Source organism: Mastacembelus armatus, chromosome 19 (genome assembly GCF_900324485.2).
Source record: "Mastacembelus armatus chromosome 19, fMasArm1.2, whole genome shotgun sequence".
In the NCBI taxonomy this organism is placed as follows: Eukaryota; Metazoa; Chordata; class Actinopteri; order Synbranchiformes; family Mastacembelidae; genus Mastacembelus; species Mastacembelus armatus.
In genome coordinates this window covers 15,953,588-15,972,374 of record NC_046651.1, presented here as the reverse complement: position 1 = coordinate 15,972,374, position 18,787 = coordinate 15,953,588, and the positions used below count along the sequence as shown (strand labels likewise).

Genomic DNA, 18,787 nt, shown 5'->3' with positions numbered 1-18,787 from the left:
ATAAGGCCTTACTATCTGGTGAAAAACGAGGCCTTAGTGTAGTATGTGGTGAAAATGATGCCATAGTATAGTATATGGTGAAAAAATAGGTCTTATTATAGTATGTTGTGAAAAAATAGGCCTTAGTATAGTATGTGGTGAAAAAATAGGTGTTAGTATAGTACGTGGTGAAAAAATAGGCCTCAATTATAATTATACATTTTATTTCATGGAGCCTTTCAAAGTCTCAAGGTCACCTTACAGACAGAAAAAGGAAGCATACAGCATGAAATACATAGTGCATTAAAACAACGATAACAACAATACATAAACAGAGGGCCAAAATGTAAAGGCAAAAGTGTAGATTATCTAGGAAGTGGGCGATGTACAGTAAAAGTAAACTGAAACACAGAAAATCAGATGACAGAACAACAAATATGAAACAATATGAAACAATATGAAAAAGGTTGAGGGTGGTAGAACATCACAGGCTGCTCTGAGAAGTTGAGAGTTAGGTGGAAAACGCTATACGGAACAGATACGTTTTGAGTGATGATTTAAAAGTTAAGTCCGGAGATGACTGGATGCGATGAGGGAGAATGTTCCAAAGGTATATATCTTAGTATATGTGACCTTAGTATAGTATGTGGTGAAAAAATAGGTCTTATTATAATATGTGGTAAAAATAAGGCCTTACTATCTGGTGAAAAACGAGGCCTTAGTGTAGTATGTGGTGAAAAAAGGGATTTCCCAAAACACTTTCACTCTGTGGAAGCTTTTTGTTTTTATATTTGGTTAGAATTAGGATTGAAAATCCATGAATAGTTTGTCCTGTCTGGGATCAGCATGAGCTTTATGTCAGCAACACACAACTGATGTGCGACTGAAAGTGACCTTTGTAATGCTTCTATGGCTATAGGGATTTTTCAGAAAAACCTGTATGACCCAAGTAGTGAAGACAACATGAACCATGGGAATTACATTACATATTGATAATAATAATAATAATATTCCTCATATGCTCATTTTAAAGATAAAGTTCTGTAGAAAAGTCTTAAACTGCATTTACAAAAAAGTGGCACTAGAGGGCAGTATTAACACAGCTACGTACATCCACCTGTTCTTTTTATTTTCTTAATTACATACTGAAACAGATTAACAGTTATGGTCATATTTGTATAAGTTATATAAGACAACCTAGGAGTGAAAGAGAAATATAATTTTTAATCAAACAGCAATGAATCTGGAAAACCCTGTATCAGTTGCCATGTATCTTACTTCAATTTTGAGATAACATCCATGTAGGTTAAATGTGGGAATAATGAAGATAATACTGTGTGCTACCACATAACCAGATGGCCATCAACTGCAGAAATTAGATTTATGCTTGAAAAAAGATGTGATGTGCTCCATCTGTACAGTTAATTTACTCATTACTCGATTCATCATTAATGCACCATTTAAGCTATGTTTACTCATCGTCCTCACAAAATAAATTGCATCATTTAAAAATACAGAGATGTTGTCTTTAACTTAACACAATACTTTGTTTATGGATCTGTCAAGAAACATATTTTAAGCATCTTTGTTTTATCAAACAAGCTCTAAATCCTGTTATGTGGCTCTAGACCCAAATTAGGTAAAGACATTTTGACTATGATGTGAGATCTGTTTAAAAAAAAGTCTTCTTTCATTTTAGGGTTATTTCTCCAGAATGATCTGCTGCGTGTTAAACTGGATGTCAATGGAACTCAAATCCCTCAAGGTTAGTTTTCAATGAATGTTCACTCCTTTTTGCAGTACAATGTCAACTTCCTAAAGAGTTTTTGAAAGTTACAGACACCTGCAGACCTTTAAAATAAACAAATACAGCCATAGTTTGATTACCAGCTTTCTCTTTTATTGAAAAATACAGCTATTATTTCAAAGAAAGGAAAGTGAGGAAGGTAAATATATTAATATACTGTGAAACCAGAATAAGAAGTAGCAGGAGAAAATAGTACATACATGTCATAACACTAGACATAACAGTCGACAGCTGTTTTCGTAGTCTTATCTTTTTTTACCACTCACCAAACCACAGCTGTCAGGGCATGGAAAACCTTTAAGCAGACCTGGGGCAGAAAGTATTTGCAAATTCCTTTATATGGTTTATTCTGGCCTACTTAGGAGTTTTCTGCAGAGAAACATGGCAAATGCCAGAAAGTTAAGACAATTAGAATAAAGTACTTCAGTAATTTTGTATACTTTTCCTTAATTCTCTATTTACTGATTCCAGACTCTTAACTCCAAAAGTCTGGCAATGTAGCTTGCTGGAGTTAGACTGTAGAACTTGCAAATACAATTTTGCCACAAATGTGCTACTTAGGGTTAGAGCTATTAACATTCTCATGGTTCCCAAACTAGCACCACATAGTCACACTGCTGATAAAGATTGTTTACTGTAATCACAATGGCACTAATTATATTTACATTACTTGATTAAAATGATGGCAGATAAGGTGTATTTTTGTTTTCTTTTAAAGGGTCCAGTCTTTGTTTGGTTGCCCGAAACAATCTACAAACCACAGACTTCACAATGGATTAAGAGAAGTTTGACCCATTTACAACAAAAGGTAAGTGAGATCTGACTCAAATCATACTATGTATCTAAACAGAAAAAAAAATTAAATCCAACATCTTGCTAACATTATCCAATAATATGATTAACTTGGCAAGTTCCTCCAGATCACTTTTCCTTTCAGAACTTCTTGCAACCTGTTCATGTAGACAGGGTTCCAAAAACATTACATTAACCCAAGGCAGAATGGCACAGCATCCTGAATCTATTTACACACCCCTGCATCAGTGCCGTAACAGCAAAAGAAAGCTCCCATTTGTCAAATGTGGCAATTCTTTTTCTAATACTAAATTAAAAAAAGGTCAGACATTAATCATGGACACGAGAAAGGAAATACACCTCTTTCTGACCAATTTCTAACTGAAAGTCACCTGGAGGAGCCTACTGAGTGAGCCTGCATTGTCAAACCAACTAAGCACAAAAGCCAAAGAGAAACAGCCCACCTGCCTGTTCCTGGAACAGTTCCAGCTGAGAGACAATAATCCAGCACATTTAATGAGTAGCCTGGGAAAGGCCAGATGATTGGTTGATTTAATAATCTGTTCCTACTGTGTTATTCAGGTTGGGAAGAGGAGATGGGTATTATCACTTGTGGGGCCAGTTGAGTAAATGTGTCTCACTCTCACTGCCCCAGGACATGCCTGATGCCCAACTATTAATTAATTCCACACGTTGTATGTTTTTTTACATCCTTTCTCTGCCCCTAGAGTCGAGACACATGCCTAGAGAGGAGATTTGTTTTGATAGAGCCATAACTATTAAATCTGATACAACCATTTTCCTACTGTAGCAACAACTCCCTTTCAAACATTTCTTACATCTGTCTGCTGACCTGCTAAATTCTATCAACCTCAGTAACGATGTGAAAGGAAATGTGACAATAGAGAAAAACACAATTAGTGACAACCACTACCCTTATCCTGTTGCTTTAAAGTATAGAACACATACATAAGACCTCTTTTTCACAATTCACATTTGTTGCAGTTTAAAAAACCCACTTAGAGCAAGCAATTTTTAAGTCATTATCAACTGATACAGTCTTACTCTGATAATGATAGCAGGAGTGATGTGAGTTAGACACGTCTACTTAAGTCCAATATTTAAGTGCAATGTAGACATCTACTATTGAACGGTGCTGGCTCCCTCTGTAGTACCATTAATAAGAAAAACCCCAAATCAAAACGATCCAAGCTCATAAATACTACAACTGTATGCAAATTTAAAGAACAAAGACATTTGTCAAAGGAAGAGAAATGACAAAACGGTAAACTACCCAACTAAAATACAACAGGCTACATAGACTAACTTTCAGATATTCTGTAAATAAAGTAAAAAAATGACCAGAGATGAGAATAGAAGTAATAACTACTCTTTCTATTTAGTGTCTATGCCATAACATTGATCACCCTCACACACTGCAATTACAAAGCTATCTTAGTTTCACTTGTCTTTTTCCTCTTCCTTCCTCAGAATCTGTAGTACACATGCACATGACGTTTGTGACCTCACGTCCTCACCTGACACCTATCTGAATGGGATATTCATGTGATCAACAACTGAGGTACACTTCTCTAACCTCATGTTTACCTTTATGCAATGCTCATAAACAATAGGCTCCTTGTTTTTCCTTTTAGTTAATGCTGCTATGAGAAGGACAGTGTTTGATAGTGTGAGTAGTATTTGAAAATAACTATTTTGATGAATAATTTGAGTTGCTGCAGATGTGCAACAAACCAAAACTGTTTGAGTGCCCCTTTGTTTATTAGTCTTTTTGCACTCTAGCATGCACTCAGCTTACATCTCCTCGCTGCAGCACAGTGAATAAGGCTTAAGTGGTTTTCTGTTTGATGTTGGAAGTGTCGAGAAATTAGACTGATTTACAAAAGCTTAGAGCAGATGTGTCTCTTAATCTCTCTCCTGTCTTTCACAGTTTGTGATGGCCTTCCAAAGCCTCGTCTTCTGCAGAAGACTGTTCACGGCAGTGATACCAGGATTGTCTATACTCGAATCTCATCATCATCATCCTCATCCATGAAGGTGAAATCTCTGTCATCCTCCCCACGTGGCGAACTGTACTTTGCACTGTCTGTGTCGCCATCATGGAGGTGGTACGGAGGCTTCTCCTCGGTGACAGAGCCAGAGCTGGACACAGAGCAGCTATCCAAGTTGTGATGGCTGTTCCTGGTGTATAGCTCTGGGGTATAGGGATCCACCATGGCCTTCTGCTGGTACATGCTACGAGGTGGCCTTGCAGGGGCCTGATCTTCCACATCATCGTCATCGATGTGTGGAATGTGCGATGGCGACGCGCGGCCCTCACTACTCTTGCCTTCTTCATAGCCAAGGTCGTCCTCCTCCAGGCCTTTCTTTTCCATCACACTCAAGATATCCCCAAGCATAGAGGGCCCCAAGTCAATGTGGAAGGACATCATAGACTCTGCGTGCTTCATCCCACCTCCCTTAGGCATGGATGGGGGCAAATCTGTCAGTTCGCCAAAGTTACGCTCATCAAACTCTGCATCAAGTGTCGCTATCGCTGCAGCTCCATTTATCGGCTTGCTTTCAATCTCCGTCAGCGTCTTCATGGGACTGGAGGAAACACTCTTTGAGAGTTGGTTGCTTCTGTTAGTATCCTCATCGTTTAGATAAGGTAAGGATATGGCATTTTTCACAAAGTTGGACGATCCACCAGGTGCCATCACATTATACTCATATTTGTCTGCACGGTTAACTGACTGAGAGCGTTTGCTGCTTCTGAAGGTGCGGGACAGCAGCCCAGGTTTGGGGCCCGGGGAGCCCCGCTTTGTGTCCGGCTCCGTGGGAGGTTCTCCTGATCTGGTGCTAAGAAATGAAGTGTCCCCAAAGGCATCACCCCCTCGACCCACGTGCATGGTGTGGCGGAAGTCCCCCAGTGGAGCGCTGATCATCTCCGCAGTCAGGTCAACCCGAGACCGCCGTTTCGACTGGGTAGAGTTGTTCACCAGCTGTTTGAGAATAGGCATGATGGCAGTCACTTATAATCCACAGATGGAAATTTAACTAGGATGTGCTGGAGTTCAGGAGAGGTCCTTTCAGTTTTTTGGCTATGGTATGAGGTCTTGTCAAAGCAAGCAGAATTCCAGGCATTTAATGTGTTCAGCCATCTTGGTCTTTAAGCTCAGGTTTCATCTCACAGTTGGATCAGCCTGTGAAGAAGAATATAGAGCATTAGAAACAAATCAGCTCTTTATATAAACCAAGACCAGCTATGACTTTTGGCAGGGAGTGTGGAAACATGCAGTCAATGACATTAGGCACCATTTTATTTTAGAAAGAGCAAAATACCAGTTTAAAAGATTCTGTAAAGAACTATGTGTATTCATTTGTCATCACCCAGTATCAGCTACACCTCATATCAAGTATGGAAACCTTTTTTGCCATGACATCAAAATGAAACAACATTTAAGTGGTTCTAAACTAGCAGAAGCATTTATATGCATAAGTCTATAAGGGTGTTATGTAATGCTGAGGAAACGCTTTGTGGCACAAAGTTCACAGCACCTTCATCTTACTTCAAAGCAGTGAAGATTATCATGGCAAAATAAGTTCCTGTGCTGGTACCACATATCTGGTACATTTTTGAGCTCCTAAAAGAAATTTTAACAGGCTGCTGTCACATTCAGTTTTTCAAGTGACTGCAATGTCCGCTATCACTGCTGTGCTTTAGTTCCCATTTAGGCCCCTCATTGTTACATAACCAGCAAGACACAGGATACTGAGAGCTGGAACAGTTCAAGCTGGCAAAAATAAAAGAATGAAGTGGAACAGCACTTCTTTAGCATCAACTTACTGCACAGCCCAAAAGTCCAACTCTTCTCTGTTCTGTTTTAAACCTCCTATCATCAAGAAATAAAATGTTTCTGCCACTACCACTTTGTGTTTCTTTCTCACTTTTGGTCTTTTTGTCGCTTTAGCCTTTTGACATTCGAACACCACCAGCAGAATATTTTGTCTATTGCTGCAGCAGTTTCACAATGGGCAGCTCATTGCCAATAAAGAAAATGTTCTTGAGCTAACATAAGTTAATTCATTATGCACTTACATATCTTTAACCCAATAAACTGATAATATACTTGTTCAAGCACTTCAGACAAATTCATGATTTCACTGTCATTGTGACATAAATATTGTCATCTACCCAAGTCTGCAAGTTCCAGCACATAGCCCAAAAATCACTAGTGACTCAACCATTTCAACATGATCTCAAAATGCCCACTTATGTGCTAATACTTACATTAACAAGGGCTTCAATTGTTTTAGCCAGACAGCAATCCTAGCTCAACCCACACCATGCAACGTCATCCATGAAAACATTTGCATCTCTAACAAGAACCCATTCAAATGAAAAGGCAACTGTACCACTAGGGCTAACAGAGGGGATTTGATAGATGAAAAAAGCTAGGTTTTTTTTTTTCACTCCTCTTTCAAATAAAGAGATCATCCCTAAAGAGAAGTTGCCTTGATCCACTGCCAAGATTTTATCTTCTACATTCAGGAACTTCATTAAGGAAGGGGACACACTGTCTCCAAAACAAAAAATACAACGTAAAAGGAACAAAGAGCAAATGCAATCACAAGAGCATCTGAAAAGCTTATTCCCCCAATTCTATTGTGAAAGACAAGTTCACACCCCTTTATCCACTTGAATGGGCTTACTGTTACAAAAACTATTTATACAGCAACTAGATACCAAATGTAAGATTATAGCTTAAGTAAACAAATACATTGGTTAGATCAATGCAGCATGATCTGTCATTAACAAAACAAAATCCTTTATTACTTCTTGCCTTTTGCAGTAGCCAATTTGTATCCACTGCACAAAAGGCTGTTGAATTTATGACTGACCACTCAGGACAACTCTTCAATTGATATGTTCCTCCCTGCTGCCCATGATTTTGTATTTCTCTATGGCAACATCAGAGCATAGTGTTGGCTACCAAACAAGCTTCTTGTCTCTAAACTGGCTGGAGTCAGAGAGAGAGAGAGAGAGACTTGATCTCTACATGCAGAGATCAGCTCATTCAGATAGATTAACCCCTCCTGGTGACCACATGCAGGGCAATAAGACCATTGCTACAGTGCTATCTAGCTGAAGGGGAAAGCTTTTGATGTGCCAAGTCACTAGAAGACATTCAACCTCGGCATAAAAGATGTCACTGGGTGCTCAAATATCAAAAGGTGCAAACCTCACACTTTAAGGCATTCTAGGAAATGGCCCATTTTATGTCTTCAGGGGGGAGATCCCTTGGTGTTTGATGAGGACCCCATTATTGTGGGCATGACAAAAGATTAAGTATGACCTGCAGGCAGTCCTGTCATATTCAGTTCTAGCCTTTCAGTACTTTTTAAAAAGATAAATGATGAAGAAAGGCAGGGTCATGTGCATACTGTTATTTCAAAACATTGCAGACATTTTAAAAGACTAAGAACTACTTTATGTTCTGCATATAAAAATATAGTTCACATATCAGCACTGAGGTTAAATTTAATCTCTGTAGTTTATATCCTCTAAATAAAAAGCCTGACGATATTCCAGGTCATGTCTTCTTAAGAAATCTCACATCCAACATTTAGGCTATTGGTCAATTGTCACAGTATTTACAACTATAAGCAAATTTGATTTCTGATTTAATTTCCTTTTATATTTTGAAAATTTATAGCAGAGTTTTTAAATTTAACATGATAACCAGGGAGAAGCTTGCACCATGCATATACTTTCAATTCAGCTACGGGCAAAATTCCATCTCAGCACTATTGCAGGCTTTAACATGGCTAAACAGATTATTGCTGCATAGCAACCAATACAGACAGCACACACATTAGCTGAACATGTCTGTTAGAGCGCTAACTTTGCACCAACAATATGTATAATTATGTATGTTTGCTTTAACTGAGATTTTTTTGCTTCAGTCATTGTGCCAGCCGGTGACGAAGCCTTTATATAACCAAGTACACAAAGTGCCACATGACTTCAGCTCAAACAAAGACAAGTGGTGACAGGGCCATGTATGATTCAGAGCATCTTATGTCGCTGGCAGACTCTGGTGTACACAGAATGACATCACAACAACCACCATGCTCATTATCGTTCAGTCTCATTCTTGTAATCCCGTGGCTCACAGGCGCCGTACAGTCCTCAGCTCTCCCCTGCCACTTTCTCTCCTTCCACTCAGTAAACAGTGCAAAGAGGCATCACTTGCTCATCCAATCACAGCCACTGCCATCTGACATATGGTGACAAGAAATTTATTTTTGTATTTATATCTTTTTAAAAAGAGAGAAAAAAAATCTATTACGTATTTACAAGGTGGAAGTCCCCGTGCAAATATTACAAGTCAGGTAAAAGACAATTGCACAACAGATATGACCCTATAAATTGTCAGCAGAATAAAATATGAATATAATATAGACGGATATGCCTCTCCATTTCAAGATGAACAACTTTAAGTGCAAGAAGCACCTTAATACAGTAGTTTCTCTTGGCAACACTATGGAGGCCCTAAAATTTATAAAAAACAATGAAGTCAGTAAATTGCATCAGACCTGAACATATTTACTAACCCTGCCAGGACTACTACTCTCAGCTTGTATTTTTACTATGAACTCAACATTCTGTCAAAGGAATTTTTACATGGTCAATTGCTGAATGGTGTTTTTCTATGCAGTTTTACTACTCACATTATGATTTAAAATATATAATAGATATAATAAGTGTATATAAAACCTTGCCGAGTCTAGCTTCAAGTCCTCAGTTTTCCATTTTAAATATATATTATTCAATACAGACACTCAGCATAAAGGAAACCTTGCTTTGTTTGACCTTGAATGAGCCAGAATCTCCTCCATTGTTTAACCTTATTGTTTGCAACATTGATGTGCAAATGAATTTACGAGTTAGCCAACACCGTCTATGACATTGCTAATCAAATAATCAATGTGGCTGCATAAGAATAGAAAGTCCTACACCCTGACAAAAAGGGTCAGCAAACTTCATTTGCCTGGACTTTCAGCAGGCTAACAACTGCAACCCCAAACATCTGATTCCCACGGGGGGGAGGCTGGTAGTGTCAGAAGTACCAGAATTACAGCACAGTCTGTCCTTGAAATCCTTATCTTTGAGCATCAAAGTAACATGAAAGACAGCTTAAAGGTGCAATAGAATAGGGTTTTACAACGATTGTCAGACAACTACATACTAACCCATTTCAATTTTGAATCTGATTCTGTCTCACATCTTGTAGCTGTAGCCTTGGCATAAGCCCATTAGCACAGCCTCACTTGATCTCACTTCACTGTTTTTAACCACATGCCTCAAAGACCCCTCTAGCCCAGCATCTACCTACACACCTAACACACTGCATGTCCAGGGAAATATGCTATGTAGCATATCAACCCTGCTTCATGTTATGTCTTTGTAACGCATGAAAACTAAATCAGAAGGTCTCAAGCTGTCAAAGTGCACCAACCTACACCAACACATAACTCTGTGAACCTAACTATTTGTTGTTTTTTCATAGACTATATTACTGCCTGCTACAGAAGTAACCAGTTCTCCCTGTTCAACTTCATAACTTGTCACACAGCTCAAAGGCTAACCCTAGATGACAAATGACAAAGGGATGTGAATGGTCATAAACAGAGGGTGCACAGCCTCACCAGCCATGTGTCAAGGAACATATCCATTTCACACAAGTGTTCGTCTGGGCGTAAGAAAAATATCGTCCCACGGTAAAAAAATCCAGCGCATGTAAATGCACCATTCAAGACGCAGAGAGAAATGCATGTAACAGTACACGATGGACTAATGCAACTAACCAGAGAAAAAAGAGGGGAAAACAACGTAAAGACAAAAATCATTAGAAATACTTTTTAAATTAACTATCTTGGTTCACCACTGCTTCCACAAATTGCATCCTTCCTCAGCAGAGCATACTATTATTATTATAACTCATCAAATGTCAACATATACTGACATAACAATTTTGAGGTAAGATTTTTTTTGACATACTTAATAAGTCTTAGAAATACATGCTTGTTAGACTTTAACGATAAATACAAAAAAAAAACAAACAAACATTGTAAACAAAGCCTAATTTGATTATAATAAAGTCACCTCAGGGAGTTTTTGAAACCTAAGCTAGCAAAATGTGAACAGGCTTGTATTCACATGACACACAGGAAGCATTAAATTAAACTTTACACCCTGTAGCGTTCCAGAGTTATATAATTTATAACACCAGATTGTCCTCTATAATATACGAAAATGCTTAACTTAATTAGAGAGTAGATGTTCAAAAATAAAACTTAAAGCATATGGGAATTGACAGCATACTGACACATTATGCCATGCAAGGTTATTCTAATAAAGCAAGAGAAGCAAATGTTGGTTTGCAGTCACTAATGTGCATTAAGGCTTTCAAACGATTAGACCAGATATACACAAATGAGAGTAAATGCACAAAATGCATATATGGCAAAAGTTGACTTATTGACATTTAAAGGTGCTACAGCTGCTTAAAGAAAAACATGCAACAAGGTCAACCTGAACAGAGGTCAGAGGTGAGGGGTTCTGACAAAGACTGACAACACTCCTCATCTATGTTTAAAGAGAATTTAGGAGATGAGTACAGACATCAGCCAGGAAAATATATCTAACTCAGCAGGACTGTTTCCCAAGTAGGTTACTACAGGACGTCTGTGTGCATTTGTGTGTAAACTTTAGTGTATCAGCCTTCAGGGCCCCAGTGCCGCACAGGCAGAAACAAAACCACGAGAGGATTAAGAGCAGAGTGTTCAACTTTAACAAATAAAACCAGCATGCCTGGGCCAGCCCTCTGCAACTCTGTGAGAGTAGCTCAGGGCAGCAAACAGCACACCTCTGTCCACCCAGAAACACACAATCACTGCCCCACCAGGCAACCTGACTCCAACATCCACCTTGCATCATTTGCAGTGTTGCACAAGCTCCTGTTATGACCCCAGTGTTGTAACACAATCATGCTAAATGATTTTTTTTAAAAAAAACAGAAAAAAAACACAGAGAGAGAGATCCTGATATCCAGAAGCACAGGATAAACTTTCAAACAATTACTGTTTCTAGTCAAGCCGGCCCTTTATAAAGCAGTTACTCCTGACTGGCTGGACAAAGCACTTGGTCAGATACCGGTTGGGCTGCCATGCTGTGCTCTAGCCAGGGAGGGAAGAGAGGACTATTGGCTAAAGCACAGAGATAATGAACATGTTTCTTGATGATAAAATAAGCCACTGCCCAAAACAAGAGTAATCTCTCTGAAAAACATGTCTGCAGAGACATTGTTTTAGAAGGAAAAAAAAATGACCCTCCTCTCAATATATGAATAATATCCTGGGCAAAAATATGAAGGCACACAACCTTCCCTCTGTGGAGAAACATTATCACCAGATTTTTTGCAAAAAGTGAGGTACAGATGGAGGCACTGAAGAAGAACACACCCTCAAAGGGGCAGTGGAGGGTGTCACCACATTGGATTCACTCAGTCATGCCAACACAGTGACAGACGTTCTTTCAGTGTCCTGCATGAAATGCAACCAAAACCCTCATTTCGCCTACAGCGGATGGACTGTACTGTACTGTGTGTGGGCATGCACATGAGAGTATGTCTAATTAATCACTGAAATCCACCCCATCAGTTTCTGACAAGTAGACAGCATTCATGCCTGGTAGCACAGTGTAGGATCTAAGCCAAGCCGTTGAATTAACCATCCAATATCTGGACAAGAAAACAAAGCAGAATTCGTACTGACTGCTTTAAAAAAAAGAGGGAAGGAATACTTGATGCTCTGTTACAGCAGGGATGCCAACATCACAGTTGGCTTACAGTAGTATTAATACATTTTAATGGTCTACTGGTTATTGCTGGTTACTGTTTCTCCAAAAAAAAAAAAAAAGGATCAGAAGGAATAACAAGCTGCTTGAAATGAGACCTAAAATATTCTTAATTATCAAAGGGATGAGCTGATGCCAACGGAACAAACTTTAGGACAAATGCGCTCATGCACACAAAGCATGGTGTAATCAGTCAGAGGCTTCTCAGTGTGACTGGAAGATAAGTGAATGTTTTGTGCACTCAGTCAACTTCTCAACGGCTCCTGGCCTTTTTATCAGCAGCTTCCCTGCTGAAGTGAACACACAAACCAGTTATAAAGGCCTCAGGAACTCAGCCCTCACTGACAAGGTGAGTTAATAAACCCCCATGGTGTTAACATTAACGACACCAGCAGCAGACAACAAAGCATTCGCTGACAAAAGAGAACAGGCCCCACAAACATGGTCACTTCAACTTGATAATAGCAATTCACAACAGCTGACAAGCTGAAAATTCCCAGAACAGGACAGAGATAAAGACTGGAGCACAGACATAGCTCCTGCACTTGTAGAGCACATTGTTAACGTAATTGCACCCTTGCTTGATTTACCTACATCCACTGTGAATTGGTTAGTACTTCTAATGACAGAGACATGCTGCGAGTGTGTTAAGTTTTCTCAAAGAGTCTCCTCAGGAATGTCAAACTAAGCACACAAGGACTGATTATATCTGAACAGCTACACTCACTGACATATAAATCATCATCGTGCATGCTAGAGTCTAACGTTTTTTCCAAGATAATTCCAGTGTAATATTATTTGGAAAAACATCAGTAAAGAAAGTATTCACTAGTTGTAGAACTATAAAATGGTACGGAAAAAAGATCATATCAGACAAGATAAAAACATAAGCCACTTTTTTACTTACAGAAAACACCTAGAGGTTTGAAGTCCATCAACTGCTCTCAGCCAAAGCTGGTTTCCAAATAGCAGATGACATTGCTCTGTAACTGAGGAACCGACAATGTCGCACTAATCACAACAGAAGAGAAAGAACAAAAAACAAAGCAGCACTGAGGAAGATGGAAGCCAAACCCTTCTGGCACACCCAAAACCACACGCACATATCAGTAAAGGACAACAGATAAACGTATGTATGCACAAGCTCTCACACACACTCACAAAAGATTGATCCCAAAAGTGGCTCACACCAACAACACCCACTATTTACAGTGATTTTTGTTCATTTAATACAAAGATACAAAGGCCTAAGATGTTAATCTATCATCACCTTTCACCACACTCCATTCACATGACTGAATCGCTGACCTGGAAATGTTCTCTAAAAGGTTAGACAGGAAGATGTGTGAGTTTTTTTTTTTTTCATAAAGAAACCAGATATTCACACAAGGTCATCACAACAGCCATGGCAAGAGTCCACCCTAATTCACATGCCTGTAACTATCTTCCTGAACTAGTTTCACCACATGAGTTTGTCATCTAGTGGGCAGAGAAGTGACCACATTTACACCAACAGCCCTCCTTTGTCATTTCAATATGCTTGACAGAGAAACCACCTGTTCCTGTGTCCATACAGAGCCATATAACAATGAGGGCTCACTGGACTGTAAACAGGTCAAAGCCCAGACCAGAACGACCAGCTGCACACCACTAGTCATGTGCGTTTTCAATATATGACTCGGTTGAGTCAACACATATTGCACAACCAAAGTCCTGCTGTTAAAACAATTGTGTCAGTGACCAAGAATGAATGAGGGAACTTAATGCAATCATACATGGTTAATGCTTTACTGTGTTTCCAACAGAGGCCTGCATTGGTGCTGCTGCAGATAACAGTGGTGATAGAGGCTTAGAAAGGCAATGCTTTTCTTCATAAACTGTTTCATTAACACAAATTAGCTGGTAAATCTGTTAAATAAATACACATTAACTGCTACATTATTAAGAGATTTTGTAATTAGTAAAATTACATGTGGAAAATCATGATTTATACCACTTAAGATGTTATTCTCGACAATTTCCAAGCCAACAGTTTGTCATTAACAAATTATGGCATTTGTCTATGTGGATCAAATTTCTATATTCTTGTTCTTTCAATTAAAATTTACACATGGGGTCTTTAGAAACAAAGTCTTAGAAAAGTCTAATGACACATACTCCAAAATATGATTGCAAAAGTACTAAAAAAAAAAAAAAAAAAAAAAAAAAAAATCAAACAAACAATATGTTCTAAAACCTTTGTAGAAAAGAAAGAACCCACTAAACTGGCAAGGTTCAACTTTACTGGAACCGCATTTACCTCAGATACGGTAATTATCCAAACTGGTTTAACAGCTTTAAACAAAGCCCTTTAGGAAACAAACCATTCCAGGTGCTATGCGAGTGACAAGTGCTACGAAATAAATAGTGGATGGTATTATATGTAATTTTGAAACACATGTTTGGTGCGAATGAGTCATTGAGTCAAACTGTCACTGGAGCTTGTAAGACAGGAGTGCGATTGCTTCAACGTGAAGTGGCATTACACCCATCCGACTAACTAATTCCTGTTGAACTGGATATTTTCCTCCCCAACACTCACGCTACACTGATAGTAACCAAAACAGCCACAGATCCAACTGACCGATTGTCAGGTGCATATGGGATTATACAAAAAAAAAAAAAACAAGTAAAAGTACGCCCAATTTCTGGGAAAAGCCGTGACATATTGCTGTGAAATGGGTGGGTAAAGGGCCTCTAATGTCCCTGTGTCAAAATCAGCTAAGGTGTCTGTCATGAGTAACAGGGTACTAAACCCTGCAGCTGAGTTTGGCCCCAAAACACATTAGTGACCTCGAACTATCGAATACTCAGTACAAACTTTCTACAGAACAGAAATGAGCTTAAGGCTCTAAATCAGTGGCTCCTAACTACGAGGTTGGGAATTTGAAAGAGGTCATGAAATCAATCTGGGGATACAAGACGATAAATAGCATAAGTAAAGAGCAGAATCAATGTTGGCAATATCCCAATTAATAATTTTACCTCTAAATGATTAACAGAAACTTTAACAGAAACAGAAACTAACAGAAACTAACAGATGGAACTCTGGCTAATTTGTTTCTCCTATTTAAAATTCAAGGTTAAGTTGCCTCAGAGCACTGACATAGTGGTGGACTTTGCTTTAAAATAAGACTGTACAAACAGACTCCTCAGCATGATTTCTCTTTAAAGTTCAAAAACCGTGCTGCGCTCTCTGCAGGTAGGATAAATCCTGCAATTGTCTGAAACAAAGCAACTTTACTTGGGGAGTCCAACATCAGCCTCAACGCTTTCCAGTATCAACACCTGAAAAAATATTACATATCCTTTATTTTCTGCGATAAATACTTCACTGAAATTTGGAGTCTTTCACCACTTCAGAGGTCAGGTGTGCATCACTACACATTTACAATAAAGTGATAATATTTCAAGATGAGATGTTCTTTTATGTTACAGCCACCTTTTTTACACCACAATCAAATTAAAGTTATGTCTAACATTCTCAAAACATGCAACAATAACACATAAAAACATTTGTTGTTGTTTTTGTAAAGTAATTTTCCCCATTATTCTCTGTCAACCTCCTATGAGACTTTGGACAAATATAGGTGGATGACTGAGACCACAAACAATTTACAAAGGCAACAACAACATTCAAGGTTCTGTAAAACTCCACACACTATAGAATCCAGACACATGCTAAAGCAATAATGACTCACTGTTGATTCACATGGAAATTAGCTGCCCTCCGCTTTAACAAACTGCATTTCAAACTGCCTGAAGTTAGTGTTTTCATGGCAGCAGATGAGTCTAACCGTTTCTCTCTAACCCCCACTCCTGCACGCCCTCTTTACAGTGCAAAACTATAATGACCTCAGCACAGTCAGAGTCGGGCAGGTAGCCAGCGTCCTTGTTTCACAGCAGCAGAATCCTCCAGAGCAAACTGAAATAGCCTCCATTGCCGAAAAACAGCACAGTCAGACATGACTGACACACACACACACACACACACACACACAGAAATACAGTTCTGGGTAAATGATTCATCAAGCATTGAGAAAAATGGCAAATAATGACTGATAGACCTTACGGTTGTTGGGAGTGGTTTTGTGCATGTGTGTGCGCTGGGCACAAGGAGGTCTGAGTGCAACAGTTACACAAAGACAACACCAAAGTCAAGTCATATGTCCTGCTCATTTTGTCTAGACTGACAGTTTAACAAGAATGAAGCTTTGATTACTCATGATCAGCAAGCAATAATGAAACCAAATGTTATAAAATGGACCTGCAGATTTTATGGTCAGCGTAGTTAAAGTCAAGCACACACTATATGGCCTTTAATTAAAGCATGATGAATGAGGCTGGGCAGGTATACAGCCACGGTGGCAATTCTAAAGTAAATTATCCAGTTCATCAGGCATGATGACCATGAGATGCAACTGCCAGGTCTGTAAACACCAACAGGACTGTCTCACTAATGAAGCGAGAAGCTGGACATATTTGGAAGGGTGGGATGAAATAAAAGTAGCTGTGTAGTTTGTTCAGCTCTTAGTAGATTCCCAGAGATTTCAGTTTAGGTCTCCACTGCACAGTATTAATGTTACGCAACTCTCAGCAAAGAGAACTGATGCTTCTAAATCCATCTGCCTGCTCAGATTAAACCATATCTGGTCCTGTAACTGAAAATAGTTATTTGGGTCACTTATTTCAGACTCCGCAACCTAGTTCTCACCACCAGGGATCTACAAACTGAATAAGCGAGTTATTAGTTATTTGTAATACGAGTCCAGATGTCTGCGGAGCCTTGGGGACCCCTAATGCAAAACCGAAATGTGGAACAGCTTACTTTTACTGTTATTCAACTTACTTAAGGACTTTATTGTACTTTGACCTTACAACAAATATTTATGTTATGTCACTACGGTACAAAGCAGGAATTGTTCCAAAAATGGCTGATCTATGCCAAAATCTAATCGGCTCTGTACATTGTCCTTCTTTAAACTGGAGATCCATAGCATAAAAAGTTTGAGGAGCTTTGCACAACTTCATGGTTATGATCCAGAGTGACCGCCTGAGAAAAAACAACTTGGTCTAATGTAAAACCAAATAGGAAACTTATACAGATAAACAAGCCAAGCTTGCCAAAGTCTCTGGAAACAAAGAATCAATTGTAAAAAAAAAAAAAAAAAATGGACCCAAGAGGATGTTTCCTTTAAAAACACAATGTTATGTTGGCTGTTTGCTTTCTAGACTTCACAAAGCTGATGGAGGACACAGAAGACGCCAGAGGGCTCATTGTTACAGCTCCATATGGGACTAGGCGCTGATTTGACATTCAGATGAGATGCAGATTTACTTCAACCTACGTTTATTCTGCGCCCCACAAAACCTGAAAACTATATTTCACACACTAACTACAAAGTCCGTCACTCGCTCAACCAGGGCTAAATAACTACAAGTCCACAACAACAGTAGCACATACAAACAAACATACCTTTCTTCTCGGTCCAAGCGAAAGGGAAGTTTAAGTTAATATTCCACTCAAGAATCCAGAGAGCAACAAAACCAGAGATGAAGCGACTGTCCCTACAACTTCACTTTAGTTTCCCCAACAAGAGAAGACGGTGAGTTGAGGCACAACAGCTCCCGGGTCCGTTTAGTTTGGATCTGTGTGGCGCACAAAGCAGCCACCCCCCTACCCTGCCCTGGCTGCCCTACCCTCTCCTGTGTCGGAGAGCACCACCTCCGGCTGCAGCTTAAAGAGACAGAGGCCTTTGTAGCCACAACACATAATATTTGACGTTTTCAACATTTAACCAGCTATGGAATCTTAACTACAGCTACCTGGTTAGCATTAACGTTACCTACACCCCAATCACAGAAATAAACGCCACTTAGCAAAAGCTAGTAATGGTGGAAATACAGAAAAAACGCTTAATAACACTCACCCAAATTCTGAAGGTACTTCCCGAATCTTCATAACCTCTTAAACGATCCAGATTGAAAAACTTAAAAAAAAAAAATTAAGAGTCCAGTGCAGAAAAATGACAAACATTTTAATCCTAATCTCAGGTGTGACCGTGGTTCCTCCACCAATCCAACATGGCGACGCTTCCTTTGGACGAAAATCGAGGACAACGCCACCAGCGGTCGGTGATGAATTACACAATTAGCACAAATGCGACTGGTAGAAGTAAATATTTGTGAATGTTACGTGTCATTTTGAAGGAAAAAGTGAACATTACGATGACGTTTGCCATGTG

The 18,787-nt window shown here is 39.1% G+C and overlaps 1 protein-coding gene across 2 annotated transcripts; it reads right to left on the bottom strand.

The window, feature by feature from the left end:
* Positions 1-345: 345 nt before the first annotated feature.
* Positions 346-18,206, bottom strand: cdc42ep4b (CDC42 effector protein (Rho GTPase binding) 4b). 2 transcript variants are annotated; one of them, XM_026316182.1, is made up of 2 exons: positions 18,019-18,206; positions 346-5,784 (listed from the first exon to the last, which is right to left on the bottom strand). In XM_026316182.1, exon 2 carries the CDS (start codon positions 5,599-5,601, stop codon positions 4,597-4,599), a length of 1,005 nt encoding a protein of 334 aa, XP_026171967.1. In that variant the 5' UTR covers positions 5,602-5,784; positions 18,019-18,206; the 3' UTR covers positions 346-4,596. The 2 variants fall into 2 exon arrangements, with proteins under 2 accessions (XP_026171967.1, XP_026171968.1); XM_026316183.1 differs by lacking the exon at positions 18,019-18,206 and adding an exon at positions 13,411-13,546.
* Positions 18,207-18,787: the final 581 nt, after the last annotated feature.